This window comes from Pteronotus mesoamericanus, unplaced genomic scaffold (assembly GCF_021234165.1).
Source record: "Pteronotus mesoamericanus isolate MK-2021 breed Mesoamerican mustached bat unplaced genomic scaffold, CSHL_Meso_final contig_493, whole genome shotgun sequence".
Classification (NCBI taxonomy): Eukaryota; Metazoa; Chordata; class Mammalia; order Chiroptera; family Mormoopidae; genus Pteronotus; species Pteronotus mesoamericanus.
This window is the reverse complement of record NW_026555183.1, coordinates 362127-376200: the sequence shown is the minus strand read 5'-3', so window position 1 is coordinate 376200 and position 14074 is coordinate 362127. Positions and strand designations below refer to the sequence as shown.

The 14074-nt window shown below is 60.6% G+C and overlaps 1 protein-coding gene across 1 annotated transcript; it reads right to left on the bottom strand.

Moving 5' to 3' along the window:
* Positions 1 to 1936: 1936 nt before the first annotated feature.
* Positions 1937 to 11438, bottom strand: SLC6A8 (solute carrier family 6 member 8). The gene is made up of 13 exons (XM_054578140.1): positions 10538 to 11438; positions 8767 to 8898; positions 7500 to 7749; positions 6933 to 7065; positions 5772 to 5906; positions 5585 to 5688; positions 5369 to 5493; positions 4680 to 4792; positions 4416 to 4553; positions 4221 to 4323; positions 4028 to 4128; positions 3782 to 3952; positions 1937 to 3430 (listed from the first exon to the last, which is right to left on the bottom strand). The coding sequence occupies exons 1-13, from the start codon at positions 10797 to 10799 to the stop codon at positions 3290 to 3292; spliced, it is 1908 nt and encodes a 635-aa protein (XP_054434115.1). The 5' UTR covers positions 10800 to 11438; the 3' UTR covers positions 1937 to 3289.
* Positions 11439 to 14074: the final 2636 nt, after the last annotated feature.

The following is a 14074-nucleotide window of genomic DNA, read 5'->3' as shown; positions in this document are numbered from 1 at the left end:
ACCTGGACAGAGCATGGCTGATGGCAACATTCTAAGTCAGAGCCCTCCCTGGCTGTACAGTTGATGGCTAAAGCCCCTCACTAAAGGGACCATGCCTTGCTATATGAAGAGCAGGGACTGGCCTGGGAGGACCCAGAGAAGAGCAAATGGTCACTTTTCTCTGAGGGGGCCACCCCTTCCCTTTTGCCCAGGCTGGTATCCAGAGTGAACACTAGGCTCCTAAACCTTGACCCCCACCGCAGGCCTGCCTTAGCTGATGACTGGGCTGGCCCTGGCCACTCCTGTGACCATGCGTTATCCTGCCCTCCCTCCCGTGACCCTGGATGGAGTGCCCTGCTCTCACCTGAGGCTGAAGCCTGGTGCTTGAGGTCCTGCCCACAAGAGCCTGAATGGAGTCATTGTCTCCAGTTCTTTCCCACCCCTTCTTTTAAGTTGTAAAATGTATGTAACTTAAAACTTCACTTAAATCATTTTTAAGATTACAGTTCAGTGGCATCAAGGACATCGTTGTGTGTCACTACCATCCATCCCCAGAACTTCTCATCTTGCAAAACTGAAACTCTGCCTCCATTAAGCATTCGCCCTAACCCTCCTCCCCCGGCCCCTGGCACCAGCCATCCCCCTCCCATCTCTATGAATCTTAACTCCTCTAGGGGACTCAGAATGAAATCCTACAGTGTTTGTCTTTCTGTGTCTGGCTTCTTCCACTTAGCATAATGTCCTCAAGGTTCATCCTTGTAGCGTGTATCATATTTTCCTTTTTAATGTTGAGTAATAATTCACTGAATGACTAGACTACACTTTGTTCATCTATTCCTGTCAGTGGACACTGGGATTGTTCCACTCCTTTCTTCTTTAATCCCACTTCAGCCAGGCTTTTGTACACGCCCCTTCCCCCAACCTATACCTCTCTTATCCAGGTCTCCATGACCTTGTCATCAAACCCAGCCAGCGTTTTTGGGTCCCCTCCCCCTTGACCATCAGCAGCATCTGACAGCCGATCACTCCTTCCTCCTTGACCCCCACAGGGTGGGGGTTCCTCACACACGTTCTGGGATCAGCTCTGTACTCTTGAGGTCCATCCTACCCATTGGCCACTCTGTCTCCACTGCTGTTCCCCGTCTTCTCTGCCACCTCTGAGTGTCCCAGAGCCCCGGGGTTCAGTGCTTGGGCCACTCTCCCTCTACATCTACTCTGCTGCCTTTGCTGAGCTTGTCCAGGCTCAGGGCTTGCGGGACCATGTTTATGTGCTGAGAACTTCCTAAGTTCTTTTTTCAATTCAGACTCTTTGCTGAACTCCAGACTCCTTGTCCAGATGCTGGCTATGGGTCTCCACACGGATGACAGCACTGTCCCCTCCAAACCTCATCTCCCTGGCAACGCCACCCTTTGTTGTGCTCAGGCTCAATCTTTTGGGGCCTCCCCGACTCCTCTCTCAACCCTGCATCTCAGCTGTCCACAAGCCCTGTTGTTTCCACCGTGCAAACTGGCCTCTAATCCAGACTGCTCCCCTGTACTACTAGTGCCCTGGTCCCAGTGACCCCCACCTTCCCCAGGCTCTGCTGCAACTTCACCTCTCCACCTTGCCTGCATCTTGGGAAGTCACCTGTTTAGTGTCGCATTTGGGCAACCTTTGGAAACTCTGTACCTGTGACTTCCCACCCACCTTCCATGACCTCATACCCACTTGCCCTGCTTGGTGTGTTCCTCCTTAGCAGTTATCCTTTCTCTCCAAGCATGTCAGCTCCATGGGGAAAAGGTTTTCTGCCAGCTTCCTTTCCTGCTCTATTCCCAGCTTCTGGGACACTGTTGGGTATGGAGTCTCCCAGAACAAATACCTGCCCAAGGAAATAGCTCAAGGTGGGGAGGTCTCCTGCACCTCCCTCCACTTCCACCCTCCCACCCCCAGACAAGCAGAGGCGGAACAGGAGCCAGCTTTGGAAAATGACATGTTTTTATTGCTATGTTTGCAGTGGCTTTTAGCACAGTAAGAATGTCCCCGCTGGCCCCCGGCCCTCACCCAGCCCCTCCCCTCCAGCTGACGTCCGGGTGTGGGATAAGTCTTTTTAGGTAGGGTCCACTTGGCTGTCTCGTCTTGGGATTACATGTGACACAGATGTGGGTTAAGTAAAGCTGCTACATGGAAGACTTGAGACGTGAAAAGTGCATCAGCTTTAAGCTCACAGGTAGGAGCCAAGCCTGGATCCCTTCCCTGGCTGGTGCCCACTTCAGATCCCTGCAGTCTGCCCAGCCCAGGGGGCAGGATGTGGGTAAGCTTGAGCATGCCAGGTAAGCAGCCTCAGTCAGATCCCTGGGACAGAACACCGCACCTACTCCCCCCCACGGCTTGTGGGCAGAGGGGCAGTGTGGGGATATCAGTTGAGGCCCCTTCCGTGCACTTTCCCACCTCAGTCTGGGGCCGGGGACTATACATGCATACCCACACAACAGACTCGCAAACTCGACGGCTTGAAGCTCTTGTTTTGCCTATGAAAATTAGATCTATAAAGTCACACTCCTTGGCTGGGGCAGAGGAATGAGGAGGGGCTAAAAGGGACTGGGGAGTGGCAAGGAGAGGGACCTCGGGGCTGTTTTCTCTTTAGAAATATACAAGCAGAAATCTCTCTCCTCAAGTTTTTATAAAATGTGCAAAATACAAGCCTCATTTGCCCACAGGCACAGTTTACACCTGGTATTCACCTTTGCTAAGAGATAGAGATCTATATATGCCCTACATATTCACGCACACATGCACTCATACACAAGCTCACACAATTGATATTGGTGGCAATTGGCGCAGGAACCAGAAGGTTCCATTGCTGGCTGGCTCTCTAAGCTTCTAGAGTAGGGATGGGGAGAGGGGTCTAGCCCAGTTGAAATACTCACCTTGGTTCTGCTGCTCCTCCCTCCCCTTCCTCCCCTCTCCTGTTCTCCTGTTCCCCAAGCTGCCTCTGGGGTGAGAGGCTACCCAAGGGCGTGTTGGGCAGAGCCTAGAGAGGCAGCGTGCACTAGGGGGAGGGCAAGTGGCAGGGCCTGGGAAGCAGTGTGGGCACCAGCTTGGTTGGTGGGGGGAGGCATCTATTTTTGGTGGGTTGTGGTATTTTTGGCATTTTATTAAAAATGGAAAAAGTTATTTTAGTTATAAGCACTCATGGTGCTTCCTCCCCTCCCCCCAGGCAGACCCCAAAAGTGTCAGGGAAAGGCAAGCCCCCTGGAGGGGTTGGGGGCTCTAAAGCAGGGGCTGCTATGGCTACAAGAGGGAGAGCTGGCACTGGGAGCCGGCTGCCTGTCACATGACGCTCTCTACCACCACCACCTTGCTGCTCTCGGCCACTGGGGTCAGGGTGGTCAGGCCCCTGACCTCCAAGTCCTGAGCTCTGTACTCCAAGTGGTGGAGGCCCCAGACAGGCTGTGTCAGGTGCTGCCAGCGCTGCAGGAGAAAGGGACAGGGTGAGCCCCTAGGGAGGGGCACCTGCTTGTCCTTGGCCTCTTTCCACTACCACCACCTACCACCAACTCAGGGCCCAGGGCCGCTCCTCCCGGGACACCGACCAGGCCCCACTCCCTGTACCAGGGAGACAAGGTGGAGTGGCTGTGGTAATGGAAGCTAGCAACAGGCTTCTCCCCCTGCCACGACCCAAGGCCCTGGAGGGCCAGCTGTCCTTTCATCCAGCTGGCCCGGAGGCTTCCGATACAATGGCCCATCCTGGTGTGTGGAACGGACAGTCTAGCGGTAAGACTTTGGCCCAATAGAAGGGAGGGGCAGTGTTGGGAAACTGACCTCAGCCATGGTCCCCTTGGCCGTGAGGAGGCGGCCCAGCAAGTGGAGGGGCACACACAGCATGGAGGAGAGCGCGAGGCCCCAGCCCATGGCCTCGCCCCACCATGGGTACACGTAGGTGTTGTTGTAGACCAGTGGCTCGGAGTACACAGCATTGAAGACAAAGATACCCTACAGAGAGAATCTGCAATCAGCCAGTGGCCCGAGGTGCCCCACCCAACCCAGTCCAGCCTCTCTGGCCCTTACCATGCAGACCAGTGGGGTGAAGAAGGACCAGCACCATTTCATCCAGGGGCAAGGCCGATACCCAATCATGCAGGCCACGTCGTCCATGAAGCGGTCAGCTCCTGGGGTGAGGTGAGGCAGGAGGGCCGGAGCTGGAGACTCGCCACCCCTGCTCCAAGCCATAGCCCCACTTGACCCCTTGGCCCAGACCTACCATATACCCAGGCGACCACCACACACTCCCAGAAGGCCTGCCAGAGCAGGGTTGTGCCACTGGCCGAGTAGTAGTCAAACAGCTGGAAGACATACATCCCGCCCTGGGGACAGAGCCAGGTCAGAGCAGGTGCAGGTGGTGGCCAAGGGCCAGAGGCAGCAGCCCTCACCCAGCCCTCACCCAGCCCCCACTCACATCCGTCACCATGGAGAGGTCGATGACAAAGCAGAGAGCACAGCAGAGAGCCACGGAGATCTCCCTTTGGAAACGGAAGTAGTAGGAGGCCGGGAGGAGGTCCAGCAGGCCTGTGATGAAGCCTTCCACACCTACAAACTGTGGCCAGGTGCTCAGGCCATGCCCCTTCCCTACCCGTCAGCCCCTTCACCCTCACAGCTCCCTCTGTCTTATCCCCCCTGCACACCTGCAGCCCCCTCTTTCCTATTCCCCTCGCCTGCAAACCTGGCTGTCAAGGCCCAGCAGCAGCAGCATGAAGAAGAACAGGGCAGCCCAGAGCGGGGCCACAGGCATCAGCGTGACTGCCCGGGGGTAAGCGATGAAGGCCAGGCCGGGCCCTAAGGGGGAAAGGGGCAGGATGTGGACACCTGCAGCCTATGCCCACTTTCCCCCCACCCCCACCCCTTCTCCTTGGTGCCAGAACAGGGGATGACGCCAGAGCACCCTGCAGCTGAGGGCCTTCCCCCTCATGTCGAGGCACTGCTGCGCGGCTCAAGCCCCCTGTGGGTGTGCCGCACCAGGGGCCAGAAGGCTCCTGCAGGCGCTCAGCAGACTTCTACCCATAGGATTGGTGTGTCTGGTTCAGGCTTCCGGTCACCATTGACCCTAGACTTTTCTTTCCCTCTGCAACACTGGAAAATATGAGACCATACTCTGAGGCCCCTTGGAATGGATGGCCTGGGGCTCAAGGATCCATGTGGCCTGGCCCATGAGGCTTCAGCCCTAAGCTGGCCAGAACAGCTGTGCCTTGCAGTTGCTCATCTAGGCCTGCCGCTGGCCCAGAGCAATGTGACAAGTTGAGTTTGAATTTTATTTCTCAGAATGTCAATTTGCGTGTGTGCTCCTACACATGGGATAGCGCTGGGATAGCACTTGCTGTTCTGGAGGCCGGGCTGGGGCCCAGGGATCTTTACCTGACTCTGCCACCTTGGAGATATGCACGCCCTGCTCTGTAGCCATGAAGCCCAGGATGGAGAAGACCACAAAGCCAGCGAAGAAGCTGGTCCCGCTGTTGATGAGCGCAAGGATGATGGCGTCCCTGGGGGCAGAGGGGACCATGGGTGCTGGTTAGGTTGCCTGCTTGCTGCCCATGGGCGGACAGAGCAGGAGGGCAGGGCGGGGGTTCCTACTTGTAGCAGTTGTTGTTGAAGCGATTGTAGCTGCCGAGGGCCGTGAGGGCCCCTAGGCCAATGGCGTAAGAGAAGAAAATCTGGGTCCCAGCATCTATCCATACCTGGAGATGGGCCAGGAAATTGTAGATGTGAGGGGCCCTGTTGGGCAGGCCCCCTTGTCTACCTCCCACCAGGTCGACCTCACCTGAGGGGACCCCAGCTTCGACCAGTCAGGCTTGAGATAGTAGATGATGCCGTCCAAGGCGCCAGGCAGCAGCACTCCACGCACCAGCAGCACAACAAGGACCACGTAGGGGAACGTAGCGGTGAAGTACACAATCTGGGGCGGGGGGGGGGTGGAGCAGGCTGCTCAGAAGGGCCCTGCAGCACCCACCTCCCCTTTAGAGTCCCCCAGCCTGAGCAGCCTGAGCAGGTCAGGCCACAGTCCCCTGACACCGGATAGTGTGTTCAGAGGTAAGGAATGTGGCTGGCCAGCAGCCCCCCTTGTACTCTTCAGAGCCATGGCTCCTTCCAAAGGAAGCCAGGTGCTTGGCTGCAGCATTAGCAGCCCCATGGCAAACAGGTCAGCTGCATAGGGAGGAGGGAGGTAGGCCCTCCCTGGGCAGAGAGTGGGACAGCAGCCTGGGGGCAGGTCCAGTGCATCCTGTGTCCCTGACTCCAGGTCATCCTCTGCAGAGAGGTGGGGTCCTTGGTAGCTCGGATTAGAAGTGGGCCAGCCAGAGGCAGAGGCAAGAGTGAGACAGACAGCAAAGGCCTCTGCCTTCCATCCAAGCGGGGCTGCCAGCATGGCAAGCGGCTGCTCTTCAGACCCTGCTGAGGAATGAGCCAGCCCTCCAGGGACCTGGCCATGCCTCACAGCCCTCAGCACAGTCTTATTACGCGTCTGTTCACACATTTGTCTCCCAAACCTGACAGAGCCTCTGGGGAAGGCATGTGTCTAGCCTCGATCCTGGGTTGGACAGACAGGCAAAAGATAGATCCATAGAGCAGGTCCACACAGACGGACCAGAGGGACTCAGAAGGTGAGGGAGGAACAGGGAGGAACTGAGAGGGGGGGAGGGGATGGGGATGCCCAACACAGAGAAGGGGCCGCTGCTGCCTGGGCCTTTCCCCCTCAGGACCAAAGGCTGCAAGACCTGGACTTGGAGGGTGGGGATGACTACAAAGCCACGGGGTGGGGAATCAAGTGGCCTGCACTTAAGTATTTGCCCCCTCCGCGGGCTCAGGCCCTGGCCCTAACCCAGTCACCTCCTGTTGCAACAGTGGTTCCTGTCAGAGACTTCCCCAGGCAATGCTGCCCCCTAGCCCTGCTGTCACCCCCAGCCCTGCCCGCCTCCAGCTGTACCTTTCCTGTTGACTTGACCCCCTTCCAGACACAGAAGTAGACCAGCACCCAGCAGGCCAGCAGACACAGGGTCACCTCCCAGTTGAGGGCCCCTGGTACCTCCAGCCCCCTGGAGAGCCGCAAGACTTTGTTCCTGGGGGAAGGGAGAGGCCATGAGGGCTGAGCCAGCAGAGGGGAAAGGAACTGGTAGCTGTCCCAGGGGTGGCCACTCCTGAGGCCCCGGGCTGGGCCAGCCCAAGCCTGAACCCTGGACACATCACAGTGTGTGTGTGCCTGGGCCCTGGGAGCCACAGGGCGGAGGCGGTGGGGTTGGCAGCCACCCCCGCTCCCCAAGGCTGCAGGCACCAGGAGTGACAGAGCCCGAATTGAGAAATGGTGCTGAAGGAGCAAGGCCCATCCATCCTGGCTCCCCCAGGCACTGGGCTGGGGGTCCCTGAGGATAGGCAGGGCCCAGGAGTGACGCCTGCTGGGAATCCCCCAGGGCTGGGCCCCAACCAACCCATGTGGACTCGGGTGGAGCCCAGAGAGAGGAATAGGCTGGGCCTGGCCCAGAGGTGCCTGACTCACTCCCAGAACTCAATGACGGGGGACCGGCGGTCAGCAAGCTGGTCACATGTGAGGTTGGCCAGGCTGGCGTTGGCACAGTCTTCATGGTGGAAGATCTCCACGCAGTCAGGAGTGTTCCAGGTATGGCCGCACGTGGCCCAGGGCAACGTGGTGGTGAAGGACTTCACCAGGTAGTAGAAGCCCCAGGCCAGCACCATGATGTAGTAGGTGTTGCAGTAGAAGACAATCACCATGGAGGCGTAGCCCAGGCCTAGGAGGAAGACAGTTTCTGTGCAAGTTCTTCTCTGGCCAGCTTTCCGCTGCCCCCTCCGACATCCTACTCCCCGCATCTGCTGTCCTCCCCCTCCTCACCATCCATCCCCCCAGGTCCTTCTCTGTTGTGCTCTGGCCGGAGCCCCCTGAACTATATACTGGGCTGGGCTAACCAATGCTGGGCTAACTCCCCAGTCGGTCCCTGGCCAAAAATCAGCCCTCGCTCATGGGCTCACCTCCTGCATCTTCCCCGGACCCAAGGCAGAGCCCTTCCCGGCTTGCCCCTATCTGAGCATGAAGTCCTATTGATTACCTAACCTCACACACCTGCCCGTTCTCTTGGGCCCCACTGTCACCACAGCAGTTGAGGGAGGGCCAAGCATCCACCTGGCCCCCCCGGTGGCCTCCAGTGCTCAGCAGCTCGGAGGGCTTTCTGGTGACCTTGGGCAGCGTGGGAGACAGTCACCCACTCAGCAGGCAACCTTAGCCAGTCACTTCGCCTCTATGTCCCAGCCTCCTCAGGGACAATAAAAGCAATACCCACCTCCTAGGGCTGTGAGAGATGATGGGAACACTGTCCACACAGAAAAGGCTCTAAGGTGGCTTTACTTCTATTCAGACCCTGAACTTTCAATGGCTCCTGTCCCGGCTCCTTGGCCTGGCCCTTTCACCTTGGGAGGGCTGGGCACTGGCAGCTTCTGTCACCATTGTCTCCTGTACCCAGCCACCCTCCACTCAGCCCCAGTGAGCCGAGTGTGCTTAGCAGGGTCTGTTCCCTGCCTTGCTGGGCCTGATCGCCCCGGTGGAGAGGCCCAAACCCCCACTCCAGCCCCAGCCTGCCTAAGGTCACCGGGTGGTCTGCATGGTCTCCAGCTTCCCCCTCATAACTTGGGGGCCATCAATGGCCTGGTGCTTGGACAGGATGAGATTTCTCAAGTGGGTGCCAGCCTTGGTAGAGGGAAAGGGTCCCTGAGGGAGAGGGCAGAGAGGGAGGGGCTGGCCTGGGGCTGCTCACCTTTGAACAGGGGGCAGATGTTCCAGACATTGATGCTGCCGGCCTTCATGAACTGGCCCAGTGAGATCTCCAAGAAGAAAATGGGGATTCCTCCGATCAGGGCGATCAGGATGTAGGGAATAAGGAACACACCTGAGGGAGGACACACATGCCAGGGACTTAACCCAAACTCCACAACCAGGCTGTGTAGGCTTGTAGCCAGCACAACTTTCAAGAGGCCCTGGGAGGCCAGGGTGGAGTCCCAGGTCTGGACTCCACCCCAGCCCCATCATAACTTCCCACTGGGTGAATCAGTGCAGGAGGTGGTCACTGACTCAGAGGCCCGAAGTGAACAGCCTTCGGTGTGGGGGGGGGCGGTGCTGGAGTGTTTGTGGGGGCTGTGGCCCAGCTCCCTGAGCTGGGCGGAGGTGCCCTATGCCCATAGGCTTCTGCCTGCATGGTCGCCTAGAGTGACCTAACGGGCATGGAGGGCACGTATGCTTGCCTATACAAGCCATCCCTCGTGTCACCATCCATGCTTGCCAGGCAGTACAGGAAGGAAAGGCGGCGAGGGCATGTGCATACATGTACGCGTGTGTGCTATGACTGGCACTTAGGCCTGGGGGCCTGCCCGGCTGGGGTGGAGGCAGGGAGGCCCTGCCTTCCCTGTACCCACACACTGGCCTACGTGTGGGAAGGTCCGTGGAAGAGGGTGGGTGGGTGGCAGTCTTCTGACAGTGGGTGGGTGTGGGAGTGTCTAAAAACGTCAGTGAGCAAGGACATAGGGAGACATCACGGTGGAGGCCACCTGGCTCTGGAGGCAGTATGCAGGGCAGGGTCAGAGACCACAGGACAGCGGTGGGGGGTGAAGGGAGCTGGGCCCCAGTAGCTCCTGTGCACTCCTCCCTCCTCCACAGGCCCGCTACCCTTGCCCTCGGCCCAGTCCTCTCCACTGGTGAGAAGATGGGCTTCACTGCAGTTTGCCTGGCTCTTGGTCCCAGCATCCTTGCTGTGCGTGACCTTGGGCAACGGCCTTCACTCCGGGCCTCAGTTTCCCACCCATCACCCAGTCACTGCGGCTTCCCACCAACCCCGGTGCTGCTTTGCAGTTGCACACAGGACATGCGTGCCCATCACAGTTGCTAAGCTGGGCTGGGGCCGGCAAGCAGGCATGGGGTGTGCATGCAGCGTGTCCAGCGGCGGCGCCAGGCAGCCCAGGCCGCAGGCTTCCCAAGCCTGGCTCAGGCACCCAGTGTTCCAGGCCCAGGCTAGAGGGGAGGGTGAGGAGGGGAGGGCAGGGGGGAGAGGGGAAGAGAAGAGAGGGGAAGGAAAGAGAGGGGAAGGGAGGGGAGTGGGAGGGACAGAGTGGCCCATTGTGTGTGTGTGTGTTCGTGTGTGCACACGTGGGGGGCCCACACAATGTGCCACTTGTGTGCCTGACCAGCTGAGGCAGCCAGGGCTCCTCACCTCTGGGAGCCCCCCCCAGGGGGCAGGCCTCGCCTTCCCACCTCAGTGGCCAATCCCGGAGCGCAAGGAGTATGAGGGGGCAGCCCCGCGGCTTGGGCCAGAGGCTCGCCGGCCCCCTCCCCCCACACACTGCCAGGCACATGACTGGCCTGGGGTGGACGCTGCCAGGCTGGGCCACCGAGTGGCAACGGCCGGCGAGGGGCGGCCCCCTGGCCCCCGACCGTCCTGGGGGCCCTCCCCACCCCCTGGACTTCGCCCGTGTGCCCTGATGGGGCGGGCGGCGGGCGGGGAAGGGTCCATGGTGCGGAGGAGCGGGGGCGCTCACCTCCGCCGTTCTTGTAGCACAGGTAGGGGAAGCGCCACACGTTGCCCAAGCCCACTGCGAAGCCCACGCACGACATGATGAAGTCCATCTGGCGCGTCCAGGTCTCGCGCGGAGGTACGGCTAGGCGGCCGCCAGGCGCCCCCAGGCCCGCGGGGCCATCGCCCTTGGCCGGGGCCCCGTCGGGCACGGGCTCGATCAGCGGACCCTTCTTGTCGTCTCCAGACACGCTGTAGATGCCGTTCTCGGCGCTCTTCTTCGCCATGGTCCCAGAGGGCGGCGCAGCCGGGCCGGGGGACGGGCGGCGAGGGGCGCCGGCTGCTTGGGGACCCCGAAGGCGCGGGCCGGCCGGGGGCGGCCGGGCCGGAGTCGGGGCGGCGGGCGGGCGGGCGGCGGGCGGGGTGCGGGGCGGACAGGCGGCGCGGTCAGAAGCAGTCCACGAAGCACTTGAAAGTGAGCCTGAAGAATCTCATGTGTGTCGGGGGCCCGGGGGCGCGCGGGCGGCGGCGGGGCCCGGCCGGGCGGCGGCGGCGGCTCCCAAGGCTCCTGCCCGCGATTCGGGTGGCGGCGGCGGCTCCCGAGGCTCCTGCCCGCGATACGGGCGGCGGCGGCGGCGGCGGCGGCTCGCCCGGCCCGACGCTTAGCCTAGCGGGGCGCGGGCGGCATTGGGAGCCCACTGTCTGCAAGCGGCGGCCGGAGCATGGGCTTGCGGCCCGCGCCCCCCGCCCCGGCCCGGGCCCGCCCGACTGCCTAGTTCGCCTGCGGCTCTGGCTCAGGCGGGTCCGGCTCAGGCGGAAGCGGCGGCCCGGGAGCGCTCACCCCTTTTTCCCGGCGGCGGCGGCTCCAGCCGCTCTCCGGGCCGCGGCGGACTCAGCGACTTGCCACTGCGCTCGGACCGTCCCTCTTCTCCTCGGCCTGACCGGCTGCCGCTTAAGAACCGACTCCGGGGTGACGTCACTGTCGCCCCACCCCCCCCACGACCCAGCCGCTCTCCCTCCCCCCTCCTCCATCCCTCCCTCCGGCCCTCCCCGTCACTCCGCCCACCTCCTCCCGCCCTCCCCACGAGGAGGAGACGCCGCTCCAGCGGGAAGCAGGATGGCTGCTACCTAGGGCACCCAGCAGCACATCCTCCCCAGAGGTCGAACCGCCCCTGACCCCAGGCTCATCTGGGCCTACCCCTGCCCAGATCGTCAATCCTAACCTGCCCTTTCCAGTTGTAGGAGAGCTGCTTCCCTGGCAGCCTTTCAACCATCCTTAGCCCTTTTTCTTCTTCTCCCCCTCCTTCCAGCCTGTCCCATCTCTGGCCTTTCTCTGACTCTCATCTGTGGCTGGGGCAGTGTTGGGCACTAGAGGAGGTGCCGGGTGCCTAGTCTCCTGAAGGGCTGGGCTCAGCTGGCCACAAGGGAAAGGCTGGGGATGGGGGTGTCTCCCTCTAGGTGTACTGTGGGGTTTTGCCGCAGGCAGCACCCTGCCTTCTCCTGGAATTCAGCCCTTCCCAAGGGGTGCAGCCCTAGAACCTGGAGGTCAGGGTCCCATCCCATTGTTTGGGGTGACAGGTCTCTACAAATCTTTAAGGGGACGGAGTGGAGCCCGCCTGGCTGAGGCACTAGGTTACATTTTGTCACCAAGGTAGGGGGTGGTAGGGACCCCTGCTGCCCCCCATCCCTGTCAGAGCTGCTAGAGACTCAGGTAGGAATCTATTACGGCTGCCCCCTGGCGCCCAGTGGGTACACAGACCCTTCCTCCAGGCCTCAGCTGGGAGGTCCCAGCTCCCCACTCTAGGCACTCCTTTCCCCAGGGACCTCCAGGCCTCCTCAGAAAGAGCAAGGTTGTTCAGCTGCCTCTCCACTGGCAGCTGAGCAGCCTGTTTGGAATTTTCCAGGGCCAAGAGCAGCCGTGGGGTGGGGAAGGAAGGGATCATTGGAATGGCCAGGTATGTGAAGGGTGCCCCCTCCCCAAGTCCCAGGCTCCCTGATTGCCTCAGTGCAGTCCCCAGATGGCTCATCCTGTTAAGCTAAACCCTCAGCCATCCGCTGGCTTTAAGAAGAAAAGCAATTCTCGCTGGAGCCAGATTAAGCCTGCTAGGTGAGGGAGGGGCAACATCCCCACCCAGGCTGGCTGGATGGGGGGGGGATGGGGGGATTGAGGGGGGCTTGGATACCCTTGAGCTGGCAGGGTCACACTGCTTGATCAGAAGCCCCTGACATGAATCTTCTTCAGCCTAGGACTGAAGCTGGTCTGGAGACAAAGAAGTACGTAATCCATAGATGGCCTGGAGAAACTGGCCCCCTGGGTGAGGGCTGCTTGGATGGAGACGCTCGGGCAGAAGCCAGACAGCACAGGGAGAAGCAGGGGGAAGTGAGGACATGTCCGGGTGCAGGTGACTCAAAAATTGAAGATCACACTTGTCCAAAAAGCGTGGTGGGGAGAGAGAGCAGTGGCTGGAGAAGGACATGGGCCAGCTGATGGCGCTTTGGGGAAGTGGCCACAGCTTCCAGGAGTTCTCCAGGTAAAAAAAGAGCAAGGTGGAGGGAGACTGAGAAGGCCCCAGGAAGCCAAGAATGGGGGTCTCCTCCACTCTACTCGGGAGCGGAGGCGGGAACGTGAGGGAGCTGCCACCTGTGGCTTCCCTTGCCTCTGTGGGGTCAGAGGCCGAGAGAGAGGTGGCTCGGCTGTGGTGGCTGCTGACGCTGGCTTGTGTGAGCTCTGGGACTCCTGTGGACGAGGCTCCCACTGCTTCAGGGGCTGCTGCCTTGAAAGGGTGTCTCCAGACGCTGGAGCAGGGGCCTCCTCATCTGGGGGCGGGGTGCAACAGGCCGCCAGACCAGACCGGGCCACACCTTCCCTCCCTCCTCCTCCCCCTCCCCCAGTCTTCCTCAGGCAGGCGACGTCACCGCACCCCTGGCTCTCTCGGACCCCACAGTGGCCTCCTCCTCGAGGCCCATGCACTGTGTGCTTCTCCTAGCAGCACCTCCTCACCTGCTCCTTTTAAGACGTTTCTTCACACTGGAAATCAAGCTCAATTCCTCTTCAGGGCGACAAGATGGGGCACCAGCTGGCCCGCGGGCTCCCCAGCACTGAAGAGTGCTGCCTCCCCTGCCCTTTGCCCTTGGCCCTTGCAGGAGCCCACTTCCTGGGGCCCCTCTTCTTTGTTGACCCCTCTCTGATCCTGTAAGACTCAGCTCAGCCGCCACCTGTTCCAGGAGGCTAGAGAGGAAGGCAAGGAGGTCCTCTGACCCAAGCCTGCACTAGTGCCCAGCCAGGGCAGCTGGGCTTGCGTGGTGCTTGACGTTCAAGAACCCATCCTCTCAGGCTGGATGCTTAGGCCAGAGTTTCCCAAAGCGGGAGCTGGAGGCCATAATACTGGCTTCTGGTGTGCTGACCTGCACAGCCTGTGGGAGCAGCCAAACTACAGTGTTCCTGGGGTAGTTCCCATGGGGTGCTGGGCATCCGAGCAAAACAAAGGCAGAGGGATTTCCAGTGTTCTCAGTACTTTGGGAAGGTGTATCTTGCCAACCCCCCACCCCGGCAGCCGCTGCT

What these genes read in the sequence shown, in the direction of transcription:
- SLC6A8 (XM_054578140.1), bottom strand. Translation starts at nt 10,799, where the DNA reads ATGGCGAAGAAGAGCGCCGAGAACGGCATCTACAGCGTGTCTGGAGAC. An exon ending in ACCTCTCCATGGTGACGGAT is followed by an intron (nt 4,324 to 4,415) that starts GTGAGTGGGGGC and finishes CTCTGTCCCCAG; the next exon opens with GGCGGGATGTATGTCTTCCA. An exon ending in CCAAGGGGACCATGGCTGAG is followed by an intron (nt 3,431 to 3,781) that starts GTCAGTTTCCCA and finishes TTTCTCCTGCAG; the next exon opens with CGCTGGCAGCACCTGACACA.